The sequence below is a fragment of the Geotrypetes seraphini genome, chromosome 9 (assembly GCF_902459505.1).
Source record: "Geotrypetes seraphini chromosome 9, aGeoSer1.1, whole genome shotgun sequence".
In the NCBI taxonomy this organism is placed as follows: Eukaryota; Metazoa; Chordata; class Amphibia; order Gymnophiona; family Dermophiidae; genus Geotrypetes; species Geotrypetes seraphini.
The window spans coordinates 16,887,746-16,906,018 of NC_047092.1; the positions used below are offsets into that span (position 1 = coordinate 16,887,746).

Sequence of the window (18,273 nt, forward strand, 5' to 3'; positions counted from 1 at the left end):
AGTCCCCGACCCTCCCCATCCCTTCCACAAACCATCTGATCCCATTCACACAAGCCTAAAATAGTTTTACACTGAACTTATTTTATTAAAGTATAAAAAGAAACAATATTCTATACAATTCAACAAAACCCCCGTCTCCCCTCTCTGCTCCCTCACAAATATCCTCTCTACTATCGCAAAAACTGAAGTCAAATTACTCAAAATGATACATTAAAAAAAAAAAAAAAAAAAAAATCAAGCTAACAGAATACTTCAGTCACACGACAGGAATAGTGTTAGGGGAGTACAACTAGGGCAACAGCCCCCTGGGTCAGAGAGAGCCCTAAGCCAGCTGGAAGCTAAAGAAGCATAGCTTGGGCTTTGCAGTCCCCAGTTATGTCTAACACCAGCTCTAGCAGGATACATATTTCAAATCTGATATATTCTAATTACAAAATAGAAAAAAAAATTTCCTAACTTTTGCTGTCTGGTCATTTTATTCTTCACATTGGTCTCAGGCTCTGGTTTCTATTACAGTCTGCCTACTCTTAACTCATTTGCCAGACTCCTACTACTAACCATATGATACATCTTCTTTCTCCATACTCACCATTCATCTTCCATCTCTGTGCATGTTTTCCCCCCATGTTCAGCAAACATCTCCCTTCTCCATCTTCTATACTTCCCTTTTTAGTATCGCCCTGCCTTCATCATCTCACCATTCTATGATCCCTTCCTCCTGTGTACAGTATCACTCCTCTATATCCCTAATGCCCCCCCATCCAGCATCTTCCTTCTGCGTTTTTATTCTCCATGTCTAGCCATCTTTTGTGTCCATATACCCTACCATGTCTAGCATTACCTCTGTGTTCATATTTGAGGTCTGCACGGGAACGGGGATCGCAGGAATCCCCCGGGTCCCGTGGGGGTCCACCCTAACCCACGGAGACCCCTCTCTGGCCCACAGGACTCCCATGGGGACCCTCCTCTAGCTAACGGGACTCCCACGGGGATGGAAGGCTTTGAAAGCAGGGTTCGTCCATATAATATAATGGACACATCAGCCTTAGTAAAAGAGGGGGTTTATAAGTTAATTACCTGAATAGAAAACAAAAAAAGGGTTCCACCAAAGAGATTCCACAAGGAAAACAGCAGCACAAACAAAAGAAACTGTGGAATTGATAATCCTGTCACAAATAATTGCTGCTTTTTATGGGGATGGGTGGGGACGGAGAGGATCCTGACGGGGATGGGTGGGGACAGAAAGGATCCTGGCGGGGACGGGTGGGATTTCTGTCCCCGTGCAACTCTCTAGTTCATATACTACCCCCATGTAGATGCATCCATTTTTGTCCCTGTTCCTATGATCCCCATCCATGCCCATCATCTCCCCTCTTTTTGGCTGGACGTTACATCTGAAGGAGGGATTCGGCAGCAAGAAGATTCCGGTTGGAGGAAACTTCTAACAGGTTGGTAGGCCCACCCCAGAAGGCGCAGGTGGTAGGCCCACCAAGAAGAGTTGCAGGTTTGTTGTTTGGGGGTTTTTTTGCCACCGGCGATTGGGTGGGAAGGTGCAAGGGTGGACCCGCGATAGGGAGGGTGGGGGACTGCTGGACTCAAGAGGGAGGGAGGCTGCTGCACCTGTGATTGCAAGCGGGGGCTGATGAACATGCGATCACAAGGAGGGCTGGGAAGGGAGACATCTTGTGACAGATACTTTACTGTGGGGACAAATTTAAAAACTTTCTGTTTCATAAATTTTTTATATTATATTAGAACATTTTTTTAAATAATTGTCTTTGTATATTCCTAGGAATTTCTAGCTGCATTGAACCCTTTGAGGTATGTTGCAGGTCACAAACATTAGAATGCAATGTCATGTTATACCCTTACGCAGTTTGTTATATTAATGTTTTCAATTAAAAAAAATAAATTTAAAAAAAAGACCTAAAAAAGCCTTTTGCAAAACATTCAATGAGATGTATCAGTGATAATGTATCCAAGTATCATTTGAAGCTCCAATGCTGATGTTCCTTTTCTCTTACTATATACACCGAGTCATATTTTTGCCAACAGTACATCTGACAGATCTACAGGGCACAAGGACTGGAAAAAAAATATTCTGGATGAAAGGATTCTGGACCCAGACAATGAAACTGAGAACCTGCTGTGGCCCAAGTTCAATCTCTTTGGGTTTAAGGACAGAGCAAGGTCAAGACACAGAACAAGAGTCTCACTGCTCTGAGCCTATTAACTTTAGCTTGGCATGGATGATGTCAATGCACTGGTGAAACTTCATCCTGGGACAACAGTTGCATGGAATCATACTTCCCATTCTCCCAGTCTATGTCAGACTTAACCTTCTGGTCCAAGCCTGAGTAGTTGACAGCCGGGGCGTTTGATGGGGGGAGCTCCCCTGTACCACTGCCTCTGGCTCTTGGCAGTTCAAATAGGCGTTGCACATGAGGCTCACAAAGTCTGGGGTGAAGTCTTGTATTGGAGATCATGAGGACCCTGGCAAGGACCTCCTACTGGTCCTCCTTAGCTCCACATGTGACTGTACTTTGTTAATGCACATTTGGAGGGCTCTGGGAGAGGTCTATTCTCCTAGGAACACACCTCCTGTGGATCCCCAGCCCTGGAGGACTTAAAAGGTTGAGCATGAGGCTCCTGCCCCTTCCCCTGCATGCTCTGCTGCATGCAGGACGTGAACTCTCCTTAGTTGGTCATTCAACGCAAACCTGGCATGATATAGGGATAAAATGGTCTGAAGGGTTCATTTGACAATTTTAAGCAAAATTGAGGGGTTTTCAGGCAGGTGGAGGCTTTAGGAAAAAAAAGATAATCTAAAATCCAAGATGGCCACCACTAGGAAAATTGCGCCGAAAATGGCCAGTGGAGATCTCCCTGATGGACAAAAAAATGCAGGGAAAAGTGTTTTTAGAGGAGGGGTACATAGGCTCTGGTTGCAGAAACCTTCAAAATAGACTTCTGAAGACCCGTCCCTTTAGGCTATAATAGCCTTACTCACAGTGCCATGTGATGCCTCCCTGCTTCAGCATAAGAACTCAGCTGTAACAAATGAAGAGATCTGCCGCAACGTTTATTGGACGTACCTGGTTTTCGGGCTACCAGTCGCAATGAGGTCAGACAGCCTCAATTCCTGGAAAACCTTGCCACGAAGGAGGGGAAGGACCAGGCAGCTGGACTACTATTAATCTCAACTAAGCCGAGAAGGAACTCAAACAGCCTGCACTCAAACTCCTGACTAAATCAAGGATGCAATCAGCTACACAGGGGACTGTCCCTGAACTATAAAAAAATTCCAGCAAGCTGGCTAGCCAGGTATCCCCAGGGGGCTGATCCTGCTAGCAGCAAACTTCAGTGGCGCAAATCTGATTCTTCTCCAAGTAGAGATCCCAACAAGTGGAATCCTCTGGGCTCTGAGTCTCCAAACAATCACTGAGAAAAAATACCTGAAAATAATAAAAACGCAAAACAGATAAACACTTCTGAGCAACTTGTTTCCAGAAAATAAACTGAGGGGCAGGAGCAGCTCCCTAGAAAGGAGGTGGATTTAGAAACATGATTTGACAGTTTTCTGAAAGCAAATTGCAAGTTCAGATAAAAAGACCCTATGGTTCAGGATTATTAGACACAATGCACTAGAAAAATGATTATTTTAGCTTTTATAGTTCCTCAAATACTCTGTCCCAACACATGTACTGACAGATTTTTGAAGAAAAAAGAAAAAAAAAGCAAGCCAGCAAGTATAAATTTTAAAAAAAACTCACCACTTCATCAGCTGTAAAGTCAATAAAGCCAGGGAGAATCAAAAAGTCACTGTGAAAAGACAAAGATTAATTCAGTATACCACATGCCTCTCTATGGTAAGGGTTCAAGTGTACTCGTTAGCAGACATGTTTGCATAAGACACATACATTCACACACTTAAAACAAGTGCACAAATCAAAAATCTTGAACTGTACCCGATGTGTTGAATACTCCTGTCTCTCACTGCCACAGGGCGTTTATTAATTATTTTGGGGGTAATTTTGCAGGCATAGGGTGAAAAACTTAGCAACTTTATTCGGCTATTAGAATCACAATGGTCCTTGCAAAGCATGAGGGGATTGCATGTTATTTACTAAAACATGACAAAGCCATGTGCCTTAACTCAAGTTTTCACTGAATCCTAGTCTCTTCTATACTTTGCCAATACACAATGGGAAGAAAGCACACGGAACATGATTAATGGAGTTCTTTCAAACTCTCTGGGAGAGAGCAGTTTTGTTCAGGTGGCTTTTGAGGGTTAATTTTGTGCTACAGGTAGGGGTAGGTTAACTGGTAGATAAATTTGAGGGAGAGTAGAGAACAGGGGTAACAGGGTTTTTTTTTTTTTTTAAAGTAAGAATTCCAAAACAGGGATGGGGGAAGAATTGAGGGTATTCTCCTCTGTATTGTGATGTAATGAGGACCCATTTATAACTAATAATTTGATATATACTAATTAATGCATTTTATGGAAATTCACCTTATGTTATATGTTTTTTGAGAATGAATAAACAGATTTAAATATAAAAAGAGTGAAACAGAATTTAAATTATTCCAAATTTCTATGCTGAAGAAAATGGAATTGCTTGTCCCACAGAAGTACACTGGGCCATTTTTGAGGGCTTATTTTTCTGAATATCCAAAGTGGCACTTTTTAAACTCAATATCTGTCTTAACTGTTTTTCCCCCCAGGTCAAGTTTCAACCCATGCTGTTAAATTTCCAGAGACTTATTGTGCCCCTAGATAGAGGGACATTGATATTAGACCCCTTTTAATTCTTTCCAACTTCTACTGATTTAGAAAGAATGCTCCACTCCCACTGGTTAAACTAGTATGGTTGCTAGGTTGATCAGCCTTAAAGATTAACAAAATATAAAATGGAATACAAAGGTTTCATTTATCAATAAAGATTAAATTGTGTTCTTATAAAAATCAGTAACTAAACAAACATTACCATAGACATAAGTGGGATTGTCACACTTTCTTGGAGGAGGCTGTCAGATAAGATTTGCCTCTTTGCGGGCGATACCAAAATCTGCAACAGAGTAGACACCCTTGATGGTATGAATAACATGAGGACGGACCTAGTGAAGCTTGAAGAATGGTCTGAAATTTGGCAGCAAAAACCCATAGTAATGGTACAGTTTAGGGATTGAAGAACTTTTGTGCACAAAGATGAGAAGGACTTGGGGAGTGATAGTATGTGATGATCTTAGTATCTTTTTCACTGAAAGGGTGGTTGATCGTTGGAATAGTCTTCCACTGCAGGTGATTGAGGCCAGCAGCGTGCCTGATTTTAAGGCCAAATGGGATCGACACGTGGGTTCTATTCGCTAAGTAAAGGTAGGGGAGGGTCATTAGGGTGGGCAGACTAGATGGGCTGTGGCCCTTATCTGCCGTCTATTTCTATGTTTCTATATCTTAAGCTGACCAAACAGGTTGAAAAGGTGATGGCGAAAGCTAGAAGGATGCTAGGGTGCACAGGGACAATAGAAAAAAAAGGAGGTATTGGTGCCCTCATGATGAGACCTCATTTAGAATATTGTGTACAATTCTGGAGACTGCACCTTCAAAAAGATATAAAAAGGATGGAGTCTGTCAAGAAGAAGGTACTAAAATGGTGCATGGTCATCATAAGGAATATGGGGACAGACTTATTTGTATACTTTGGAGGAGAAGGGAGATATGATAGACGTTTAAATATCTATATGGAATACATGCAAATAAGGTAAGTCTCTTTCAACTGAAAGGAAGCTCTAGAATGAGAGAGCAAAAGATGGAGTTAAGAGGAATAATCTAAGGAAATACTTTTTTACAGAAAGGGTGGTAGATGCATGGAATAGTCTCCAGCTGGAGGCAAAGACTGTCTGAATTCAAGAAAGCGTGGTACAGACATGTGGGATCTCTTAGAAAGAGGAGGAGATAGTGGATGCTATGGATGGGTCATTTGGCCTTTATCTGCCATGTTTCTGGGAGAGAAAACCTTGAAATTCAATTGGCTATCAGTCAAACACAACAAATACAACTCTAGATCTGATGATATGCTGGAATACAGCTACCCCCTTGGAAAGCTGTAGTACAGTATTGCAAATGCCAGCTAGCAAATTAAGTGGTGTGATAGTTTGAGGAGCAATTGCCTTCTAGATCACCAGGAGCCAAAAATTCATTGTGAGTCAGCCCTATGATTTTGAGGGCTCTCAAGCTGTGAGATGGCCACGACCAAATAGAATATACAGAAAATCAACTTAAGTCCAACCAAATAAAGGGCTTTTAAGAGGTAACATAACTACAGCTTCTATTCAGATGACAATGTACGGTTTATGATCAAGTGGGGCACATGATTAAATGAAAGCAGACATGTCCAGATATGAAAGATGTAATACTTTTGAAGTCCTTAGGCCTACTACCTAGGCCAAGACAGTTTTGCAATATCCCCATTTGCTTTGCAAAGTTGGAGACTAAAAATATGATTAGAAGACATATACAAATAATTTCAAGAACTTTGTGCCTTTGTTTCAAGAGCCATGAGAATCGAATAGTGCTTTTCTCTTTAGCAAATATAAAACATAGTTACAGTAATTCCCAATGATGATTATAATTTGAATTCTACCATATGGATACTGAAATTAGGTATTTCTTGAACTACATTCCCTTTTAGTAATTGCACTGCTCATAGAAGTTTATAGGCAGCTGAATTCAATGAAGTCAGCTGATAGAGCTGCCAAATTTGAGACCACTGGTTTTAATGGATACTAAGCATTTTCTACTGCACCTTAGTTAACAAATATAGCAAAATTTAGTGCAGGACTTTCATGAAATCTATGATGAAATTATCTAGTCATACTTAATTTTAGAAGTTTTTCCACATGTAAAGTCTGTTTTGAGCAGCACAGCCCTTTCTGATAAGTATTCATATATGTACCATGCGTAAGTATTCCATGAGATTTAAGGGTAAGAGGGATGGGACTTGATATAATGCTCTTTCTGTATAATTACAAATCAAAGCAGTTTACATATTTTAGACAGGTACTTTATTTTGGACCTAGGGCAATGGAGAGATTAAATTACTTGCCCACAGTCACACGGAGCTGCAGTGGGAACTGAACTCAATCTCAGGGTTTCAAGTTTATTAGGTTTTATATACCGCCTATCAAGGTTATCTAAGCGGTTTTTTTTTTTTTTTTTTAACAATCAGGTACTTAAGCATTTTCCCTCTCTGTCCTGGTGGGCTCACAATCTATCTAACGTACCAGGGGCTATGGAGGATTAAGTGACTTGCCCAGGGTCACAAGGAGCAGCGCGAGGTTTGAACCCACAACCCCAGGGTGCTGAGGCTGTAGATCCAACCACTGTGCCACACACTCTGAAAGAGGGGCTGAAAGAGCTGTTCTAACCACTAGGCCACTCCTCTTAGGACAATATTGATAAGATAACACTGTTTCTAGTCCTACATCCAGACCAGTAACTTTTTTCCTTTGTACTTTCAATTTAAAATAGAACCCCGAGTTGGGATATGAAGCCAATGCTTTTATTTGCAACTACATGGAGACCTCCCTCATAAAAAAAACCAACCCCCCACCCCACAGGTGAAGCAGAGGGGAAGAGCTGCGTGAATGCACACATTTATAAGTACAATAACAGAAAACTAATAACCTCCAGTTTAAACACTGAAACAAATGCTCAGAATTTAACCACTCTTTATGCATTCAGTTCAATTCATTTCAGTAAGTATGTACTTGTTGGGGAAGTTGCCTCAGAAGCTGCAGGGCAATCACTGCTCTGGAGCTATGAAGGGGAGCTTAAATAGCTCATTAGCTTCTCTCCAACGTTCTATCATAGGCAAAGCTCGAACGTGAATGGGTCTCAAGGGGGGGGGGGCCGACCTTGAACCAGCGAGTTAAAATTTTTGTGCAAAAGAATCAATTCACCCGAAGTGAATCGGTGAATCAATTCAAATCGCAAATTGGGCAGCACTACCACCTACCCACATAAGATCATTAGGTCTACTGAACTTCAGGAAAGCAATAAAAACCTTCCCTTGAGAATGAACCTACCCAAATGCCCAAACCTTGCAACGAAGAGCACCAGCTCTTTGCACGGCAGCCATTTTGATGACAGCTCTGCACTGGGCAGGAGCGTAGGACCATCACTCCTGCCCCGCGTCACCGTTAGACCACCAGGTAAGGTCTGGGGGATGTCCAGGGCATTAAAAAACAAGGAGCAAAAAACACACGAATAACCAAATTCGTGAGGTAGAAACTGCAAATCAGGAGGGGGGAGCTGTATTGTAACTTTCATGCTACGATTACCACACTATGTCTACTGTGCTATCTCATGCTATGCCCTGTAAGAATTTCAGATTAAGTGTTAATTTTTTATATCCATTTTGATCACTTAAACACCATTTTTAGAGATTACATTTAAATGTTGTTTACATATGCAATGATTGGGTGGTGGGTCCTGGTACAGGGACTCAGGTTCTTGGATGGCTACACAACTCTGAGCACATGGATCCACAACAGTGAATATATTACCAAGTGCCGGAGATATTTGGTCACTACACAATGCTTGCATATATCTACCACGCTAGGTTCTACCTCATAACGTACCATACTGTCATGTCATACTAGGTTAGCCACACTCGTATACTATATCTACCATGCCATGTTTTATCATACAATGCTCATCATGCTATGTGTCTCACCATACCATGTTATATTATGCCATACTTTGCTCTTTGGCCACCCTGTCAGACAATGTCCTGAGAGTGACTAGACACATGGGCAGAGCAAGTTTGGGGAAGCCCAAATAAGCAGCCTCCTGCAACTCAGCTGCTGGGGCTTTTTTTTTTTTTTTAAATGGCACAGATGCTATGTGTATGTTTCATATGCACAATATCTGCCCCATTCACCAAACCAACCCCTACCCCGCTCACCTTCCTACAAAATCAGCAGAAGGGATGTCCATTCCCTCCTGCCATCAGATGCTCCCCTGAACCTCGCCACACCACCCAAACCTGTAAATTAGTTGACAGCAGGGGGGATGCCCAGTCCCTCCTACTCCTCAGGCCCATCACTGCAAAATGGCTGGTCTTCCCAGTGCACCTGGGACGAATGGGGAGAAGCCTAAAGTCCTGATTGGCTCAGAAGTCCTAGATCCATCCCCTGGGAAGGGCCTTAGGAGTCTGAGTCAATCAGGGCCTTAGACCCCTCCCCGTGCATCCCAGGATGCATCAGTAAAGGGAAGGAATACCATTTTGCAGTGGGCCTGAGGAGCAGGAGGAACTGGGCATCCCTTCTGCTGTCAACTAATTTACAGGTACTGGGGGGGATTCAGGGAGGTGTGGAGGGGTTCGGGGGGCATCTGGTGGCAAGAGTGTGGGCATCCCTCTAACTGATTTTTTTTTAAGGAAAGGGAGGGGTTGGTTCAGGCGAGGATGGGGGTTGCAGTGGGCAGGAGGGAGTGGGTATCCCTCTGTCCATTTTGGCTGGCATGGAGGGTTTCGCAGTTCCAGGGTGGGATCGGCATGGCACTTTTTTAAAAAGGCATTACACACAGACACACAAACGCACATCTGTGCCCATAAAAAAACCCAAAAATGCAGTTAGACCTGTTACCTTTTCCAGGTCGTTCCTACTGACCTGATTCTGGCATGCAAATTTAAAGCATCAATCGAATGCATGATTTTAATATTAATAACCTCCTCATTCACATACCAGAATCTGATAATGTAGGACTGATGGAAAACCACGCATTGAGGATGTTTAGAGCATTGGGTCAGCAAATATGATTGGCCGCTAAATCAATCAAACTGGTTTAACAACGATCGAAGGCTTTAGTGCATCTAACACTTAGTCCAGACTCCAGTCAAGGCCGACGACAGTCCTTGATAAGAAGCAGGAGAATGCAGTTCATTTGGAATTTGATATGCAAGTACCTTAGTCTAGCTAATGTGTCACCACCGAGCAACAGCTTGAACTATCTCCTTTAGGAACTCCATACTGTCCCTACAGCACCCCCCTAGCCTGCTAACTAGGGAAATAAAATTCAGGCCCATATACAAATCTGGAGGTGTCTACTTCCTATAATTTCCTTATTCTCTTTACAAATGAAGTTTCAATTATCTAGTGTTCCTATTTTTTTTTTTTTTAAAGTCAGAGAAGAGCTGTTTTTCTTTAGACAATTTTGTCTACAGCCATCCGCTGACATCTATAAAAAGTCCATTCAAGAGAAACTAACAAAACCCAATTACCATCACTGCCTGAGCGTCCAGAATTTGGTTTACACAGCTCACAGGAAGAACAAAATTCAACAAGTCAGGAGCTTTTTAGACTAGTAGCTCTGTTCCTTTGTACTTTCAACTTAAAATGGGACTCAGAATTGGGATCTGATGCCATAAACTTATTTGGAACTACACAGGGACCTCCCTCCAGCCCCCCTCCTCCCCCCACACATATTTAATCATTGCAGTTATTGCTCCTTCCAGAACCCTAAGGTCATGGCCCACAAATCCAGCCATTGGATGTCAACTTTAAGAAATGACCACAACTTCCTAGCATCAAAGGCTGGGAATGCTGCTACCACACTATTCCCAGTTAATCTGGGAGCAGAAAATTGTTCACAAAATAGTGCACAGTACTTACCATCTGAGGCACTTGACTAACTGAAAATAATAGTTTTAAATTCTTTTTAAAATTTGCTTTTCAGAGATTTTGAAATTTGGCAAATCTGAGACATGAGCCCAGAATGGCATAGACTTCCTACAGTAACAAAATAGTGTTCACATTTTAAGAACAAATCTCAGCAACCTGCCCCTCCAAAATAGTTAATCGCTTCTTTCTATACAAGGGCTCCTTAGGGAATAGAATAGTGATGCTAGCCTCCCCAAACTACTTATGTGCATGACATACCATATTTTTTATTCTATAAGACGCACCCCCCCTGTAGAGGAGGAAAACCCAAGGGGAAAAAAAAATTTGGTTCACAATTTTTTTTTTCTTGGTTTTTCCTCCTCTACAGGGGAGGTGCATCTAGTGGTCTGGTGCTGGGAAGCCTGAAGCAGGCCATCTGCAACATCCCCCCCCCCCCCCGTACCTTTTAAAACTGGTGGTGGTCCAGCACAGTCTCCTGCTGGACGGCTGCCTTTCGTTGCAGAGCAGCACACAACGCAGGAGCGTGACCTTTGCGCTTCCTGCCTGGTCCTTTTTGGGGGTGGAAAAAGTGTGTCTTATGGAGCGAAAAATACAGTAGTATAGTTTTTTAGAATAAGCCTGATGTGTTTTTAAAAAGAGCTTCCTGTACCAAAGGGCTCCGGGAAACCTTGAGACCCTGCCAATTCAGGATATGCAGCCTAAACACCCTCCCAACTACATATTTTTATTACATGTGTGCCATTGTTTATGAAAAATACTTAAGATTATACTATCTAGCAAAATACAGGATAGAAAAATATCAAGAGCCACTGAAAAGAGCATGAAATGTAGAAACAGCAAAGGGAAACTACAATTCCACTGCTCCATGTTCTCAGGGAAGTCTTATCTACCTAGTGCATCTATGGACCTGAAGTGCACACAGAGAAAAACAAGCCTAAGCATGCAAAAAGTATTACTCCTGAGAGAAACCTGCTGCTAGCATTTTGCATAGGGACCAGCGGTGGTGATCCACATAGCTCTCCTCCCTCCTCATCAATGAAGATCAGCCCCAAGAGGTGGCAGTGCATATAAATTTGTATCGTGCATATTCATTGTGAAGATCTCGAAAACCAGACTGGCTTGGTGTGTTTTGAGGTTTAGGTTGAAAACCCCCAATTTAAAATTGTAGGATTTTTTAAAAAAATTGTTAGATCTCATTAAAATGTTGCCAATGACTCATAGAGATAGCTCAACTCCAAAAATATTAAGTAACAAAACTGCCTGGCATCTGTATGCACTGCCTCCACTGCTTGCAATTTTCTCTCGTGGATATCCTGAAAACCTGACTGTCTAGGTTGCCTCCAGGACCAGGTTTGAGGACCACTGGATAGGATAAAAATGAGGTCTGACAATTAAGTTCGCAAACTTGCCTCTGTGCGCTTATGTTGGCAGTAGTGTACAAACAACTTGGTAAGGTCTCATAACATTGGTATATCAGTGTCTCACAGCTGTGTTCGTGTCGACATGTGGTGGTGTCTTGCTGAGTGGCATTCATTATTGTTGCATATTTTTGTGTGCCATCGCAAGAATGTCGGAGCTTGAATTGGAGAAATGAACAAACATTAAATTTCTTATTAAACTTGGCAAGAGTGGAAGTGAAATCAGTGACATATTATTCCAAGTTTATGGTGATAATGCCATGAAGAAACAGCAGTGTACAAAATGAATTAAATGTTTTACTGAGGGGAAAGAAAGCATCACTGATGAAGAAAGGTTAGGGCGCCCAGTAACTAACAGAACTGACTAAAACATTGCAAAAATTTGTCAAACTGTGCGTCAAAATCATCGCCTGACTGTGAGAAACATAACAGATTAAGTAATATCGATAGAAAGGTGTGTGCAAAAATGGTCTCAAAGGAACTCACCGATGAACAAAAGCAAAGGAGAGTTGACGTTTGCCAAGACCTTTTGGAGAGGCAAGACAATGTTTTGGTTAGGAGGTGTAGCAAATGAGCACTGCAACCACATTAGCTTTGTATTCTCTTCATGCTCCTCTAAATTTCTTCTCATCTTGGATATATTTGCATCATTGTGACTAAACTGCATACTAGACACTTTAATTTTTGTTCACATTTTATTATACACTTCTCCCTCCATATCCGCGGTTTCCGTATCTGTGGATTTGCTTATTTGCAATTTTTCGGCTGCTGATTCTGACCCCTAATTTTTATCACTGAACTCGGCATGTCACATTGGAAATCGCTGCTCCTGGTGGTTCCTGAAGGAAATCGCTGCTCCCGGCCTTGTACAGAGGAAATCGCAAGTTGGGTTATTCATCTTTTCAGGTCTATTTTACTGAAAAACTGCAAACAGCATGCAAAAAGTTATTTGCGGTTTTTCGGTATTCACGGCTATGTTCTGTCTGCATCTCCCGCGAATACGGAGGGAGAAGTTTTTGTTGCTATTTCCTATAAGTATTCTTCTGTATGTGCATTTCCTAAGGCAGGGGTGCCCACACTTTTGACTCGCGAGCTACTTTTAAAATGACTAAGTCAAAATGATCTACCAACAATAAAATTTAAAAAAAACACAACGCACACAGTACACATAGAATTGTTAATTATCATTCCTATTCTGGGGTTTTTTCAAAGAGGTCAAAGCAGATGACTCTATGCACTGTCACCTCAGTAACAACCATACAAAAATAGACAAATACCCACCCCCTCCCTTTTTACTAAACCACAATAGCATTTTTTAGCGCAGGGAGCTGCGCTGAATGCCCAGCACTGCTCTCGACGCTCATAGGCTCCCTGCGCTAAAAACCACTATTGTGGTTTAGTAAAAGGGGACCATATTGTAAAATATAGACAGCAGATATAAATTCAGACACATTTTGATCACTAAATTTAAAATAAAATCATTTTTCCTACCTTGTCTGGTGATTTCATGAGTCTCTGGTTGCACTTTCTTCTTCTGACTGTGCATCCAATCTTTCTTTCAGCCTGTATGCTTCCTCTCCTCCAAACCTCATTCCCTCCCCCAACTTTTTCTTCCTCTCTCCCTGCCCTTTCTTTCTTTCTCTCTTCATGCCCCCTTTCTTTTTTTCCTGTTTCTCTTCTTTCCTTCTATCTCCCTGTCTGCGCCCCTTTCTTTCTTTCTCCCTGCCCTTTCCCAAACCACTGCCGCTGCCATCGGGGATCAGGACCCAAACGCCACCAATGGATAACAGGCCCCAAAGCCGACGCCGCCGACGCCCCATGCTCTCTCTGCTTCGAGCCGACAAATCTTCCTTTCCCCGACGTCAATTCTGCCGTCGGAGAGGAAGTTCCAAACAGCCAGGCAGCGATTGGCTGGCCTGAACTTCCTCTCCGACGGCAGAATTGACGTCGGGAGAGGAAGATTGATTGGCCCGATAGATCGCCAAAGCAAAGGGAGTCCTAGATGATCGACTCACTTTGCCTTGGCGAGCTACCGGTCGATCGCGATTGACCTATTGGACACCCCTGTCCTAAGGTATCAATTGTTTCTGCAAATATCAATTATTTCTGCAAGTTTTTGTTGCTACTTCCTGTAAGTATTTTTCTGTATGTGCATTTCCCAAGGTATCAATTGTTTCTTTTATTATACAAGAACATACAACAGGCTCATTGTGGACATTACTCCACCCATCAAGATTTGGGTTAACAATTTTGCCCTCTAGACCTGTTGCACATTGCTCCATTTCTGTGTCATACACTTTATCCAGCAGTTTCCCTGCAACACCTGCTCTGCTGTATCCTGGTCTCAGTGACTGAATCATATTAATGAAGTGTGTATTTCAATCAGACAGAAAGAGTTTGTCACGAACAAACTGGGCAATTTTTCTCATCCATTTTTTTTTCTGGTTATCATCACGAACTGGTGGTTCCTGGATGTTTTTCTTTAGATGATATACTATGGATATGTGATGTGACAAACTACCCTGGACAGATAACAATGAAACTGTAGAACAGGAGGATGTTGATCTCAAAAATACTCTGTATATCCAATGTTTCTGTACACATGTAAATTAATAATTTGTCTGTCTTTGCATATAAGAACATAAGAACATAAGAACATAAGCGTTGCCTCTGCCGGGTCAGACCAGGGGTCCATCGTGCCCGGCAGTCCGCTCCCGCGGCGGCCCCCCAGGTCCATGACCTGAAAGTGTTCCCTACCTAACCTAAAATATCCATACCCTATTTGCTCAATGTCCTGTAAGGTAAACCTCTATCTGTACCCTGTTATTCCCTTTGCTTCCAGGAAATCATCCAGTCCCTTTTTGAACCCCAGAATTGTACTCTGTCCTATCACCTCTCCGGGAAGAGCGTTCCAGGTGTCCACCACCCTCTGAGTGAAGAAGAACCTCCTTGCATTCGTTATGAATCTGTCTCCTCTCAGTTTTTCTGAATGACCTCTTGTTTTAGTTGTCCCTGCTAGTCTAAAGAATCTGTCCCTCTCCACCTTCTCTATGCCTTTCATGATTTTATAAGTTTCTATCATGTCCCCTCTCAGTCTCCGCCTCTCCAGGGTAAAGAGCCCCAGCCTGTCCAACCGTTCGGCATATGAAAGGTTCTCCATACCCTTTATCATCCTCGTTGCCCTCCTCTGGACCCTCTCGAGTATTGCCATGTCCTTCTTGAGGTATGGCGACCAGTATTGGACGCAGTATTCCAGATGTGGGCGCACCATTGCTCGATACAGTGGCAGGATAACTTCTTTTGTTCTGGTAGTGATACCTTTTTTGATAATGCCCAACATTCTGTTCGCTTTTTTTGAGGCCGCTGCACATTGTGCCGCCTGCTTCATTGTGTTATCCACCAATACCCCCAGATCTTTTTCTTGGCTGCTTCCCCCGAGTACCCTCCCTCCCATCGTATAGCTGTACATGGAGTTCCCCTTCCCTATGTGCAATACCTTACATTTCTCCACATTGAAGCTCATCTGCCATTTTTTTGCCCACTCACTCAGTTTGTTCAGGTCGCTCTGCAGTGATTCTAGACAAGGCTGTATCCAGCCACCAGCACTGAATATCCAGGCTCGCACTTAGCCAGCCAAGCTGATTTTCATTGGCTAACCAGCTAAGGCTATCAGCCAAATATAGACCTGGTTTTTAGGCAGCTCTATCTGGCCACATGCCTTAGCCAGTCAGCCAATGAAAATTAGTAGTGACCAGCTAAGTCCCACTCAATATTAGGGGAATATGTGAGAATCAGGAAACTCAGGGCCCAGGGATCTGCCTCCTGAAGACAACCTGACAGGGGCATTCTTATTTTATACATCATCAGAACAAATATTCCTTCATATTTTGTGTCATGCATGAGGGGATCTGCTGAATATGAGCTATGATTGGCCTTGGGATTTGAAACAATGATCATAATCCGATTATTGACATATCAACCTTGTTACCTGTTCTGAGCTCATGGGGGGAGGATGGGATATAAAATTAGCCAAATAAAAAAATGATGGATAATATATTTTAATATTTTTGCTGAGAAGCAGCAGCTTGTTATTTCTAGACACAAATTCAGTTTTGAGAAATTTTACCGAGTATCAGTGATATTTTCTATATAGAAAATTTGCCCATGACATTATGAATGGATTAACTGAATTCATTTGCCAAACAAAATTAAACATTTTACATATTTATTTTAAAATTTCTTGGAAACCTATCATCTAGGCGGGTTAATTATACATACACAGCTCATTTACAGGAAATACAATAGTTACAAATGTACATATTAACACACAAAATGTGTCTTTTATAGCAAGATCATCAATAGAACATCCCTCCCAGCTTATTAACGGCTCCTTTTATGAAGGTGCGCTAGCGTTTTTAGCTCACACACCGGATTAGTGCACGCTATAGCTTACACTAACCAAAAAACTACCCCCTGCTCAAGAGGAGGCAGAAGCGGCTAGCGCGTGAGCTATTCCATGCATTAAGGCCTTAACGTGCCTTCGTAAAAAGAGCCCTAAATCTTGAGAAGTCATCTAAAATGCTCCACACTTTTACATGGATGTAAATGACCTAGCTCAGCAGCAAATCTCCTTCACAAACAAATGAGTCTTGAGCAGTCACCTAAATTGTTCTACATAAATGTAATTAACTTGGTAATAAATTCCAGAATCTGGCCCCTCCTGAGAAAGATGCCCGACATGTTGACATTATATATTCGGGTCCACTAACAATTGTATTGCTATCTCTGACCTTAATGATCTTTTGGGCATATACACTGCTAATGCTTTTTTAGAGATACTATTATTGTCTGACCATAACAAAGGCCTGGATGCACTAAAAATGTTCCCTCAAACTGAATGGGTTGCTGTGGGCCAATTCATTGTCCAATTTTTAAACAAAACTCTATTTTCCAATGATTTTGCATACAAATTAGTTTTGCAGAGGTCTGCTGTAACCCAACCCCACCAGTTGTTGGAAAACTTACTGACATGTGGACAGAGCTGGTAGGGGAAGCCCCGAAGCAACCTCCTGCCACTCAGCTGTTTGGGGGAGCAAGACTTACTTTTTTTTTTTTTTCAAATGGGCACAGATGTGCATGTGTTGCACATGCAGTTTGTCCCCATTAAAAAAATTGTGACACCCCCCCATGAAGATCACGGCCACCTCAACATTCTCCCCACCCCGTGATGATTCTCATCTGGAGGGATGCCTATGCCACTTGACTTCCCCAAGGCCCCTCCCTCCAAGTTAGATCTGTTGGTAATCTCAGGCCCTTAGCAGCTATTGCTATATTTAAGGCATACCCCAGCGATGTTATGGGCATCAATCAGAGGGCTTGTTTTATTATTACTGATCTCATTTTAATACTAATGAGGTTGTTTGCATGACAGAGAATGTACAAACGCATGGAAAAGCACATGGTAAGCCATTGTGTACATCAGATCAACAAATTAGGTCATCACTAAACTAGTCCAACTGGTTTAGCGACCATCGGAGAGTTAAGTGCATCCGGGCCAAAGTCTGGTTAATTATCATTAAAACCTTATATTAAATCCTACATTTCATTGACAACCGATGTAGTTGTTTCAAGATTGGTACTATATGCATTGAACAGTTGCCACCTACTAGAGCTCGGGCTGCTGCATTTTAAATTAACTATAATGCTTTAACTTTACATTTTACCAAATGAAGAGGGAGACAAAGCACAAAACGTAAAAGCAAAATCAAACAGCACAAAGGGCCTCCACGTAAAGGTGATCAATGTATAATTTACTGAGACTCCTTTCAAACTTCACTTCTGTGCAGTTTTAGATGAAAGGGTTTTTTCTCAAAATATACATTGATTTACCTTTTTACCTGGAAGCTCTTTGTGCCATTTGATTTTGCTTTAACTTTACATTTTTCCATTCCTAGATATTGTGCGTTATAGTAATTCAATTTACAGAATACAAGACTCTGCAAAATTGTTTGAAAATCTAATTGCAAAACCAATGTTTTCAATCTCTAACAGGTGTAATTTAAAAAAGGATGATTGTACCACATGTATTATTTGTGCATTCATAGTTAGATTTGAAGTCTAACAACTCCTAATAAACACAGGTCTTTCCTTATAGTTACAACAAAATCTT

At 42.0% G+C, this 18,273-nt stretch overlaps 1 protein-coding gene across 5 annotated transcripts in view; it reads right to left on the minus strand.

Moving 5' to 3' along the window:
• IMPDH1 (inosine monophosphate dehydrogenase 1) overlaps positions 1-18,273 on the minus strand; it is a 217,126-nt gene that overhangs the window by 113,664 nt on the left and 85,189 nt on the right. For all 5 annotated transcript variants that reach the window (XM_033958852.1, XM_033958853.1, XM_033958855.1 and 2 more), the window contains exon 3: positions 3,774-3,822. In XM_033958852.1, coding sequence (XP_033814743.1) covers positions 3,774-3,822 — 49 coding nt within the window. The remainder of the gene's footprint in view (positions 1-3,773; positions 3,823-18,273) is intronic.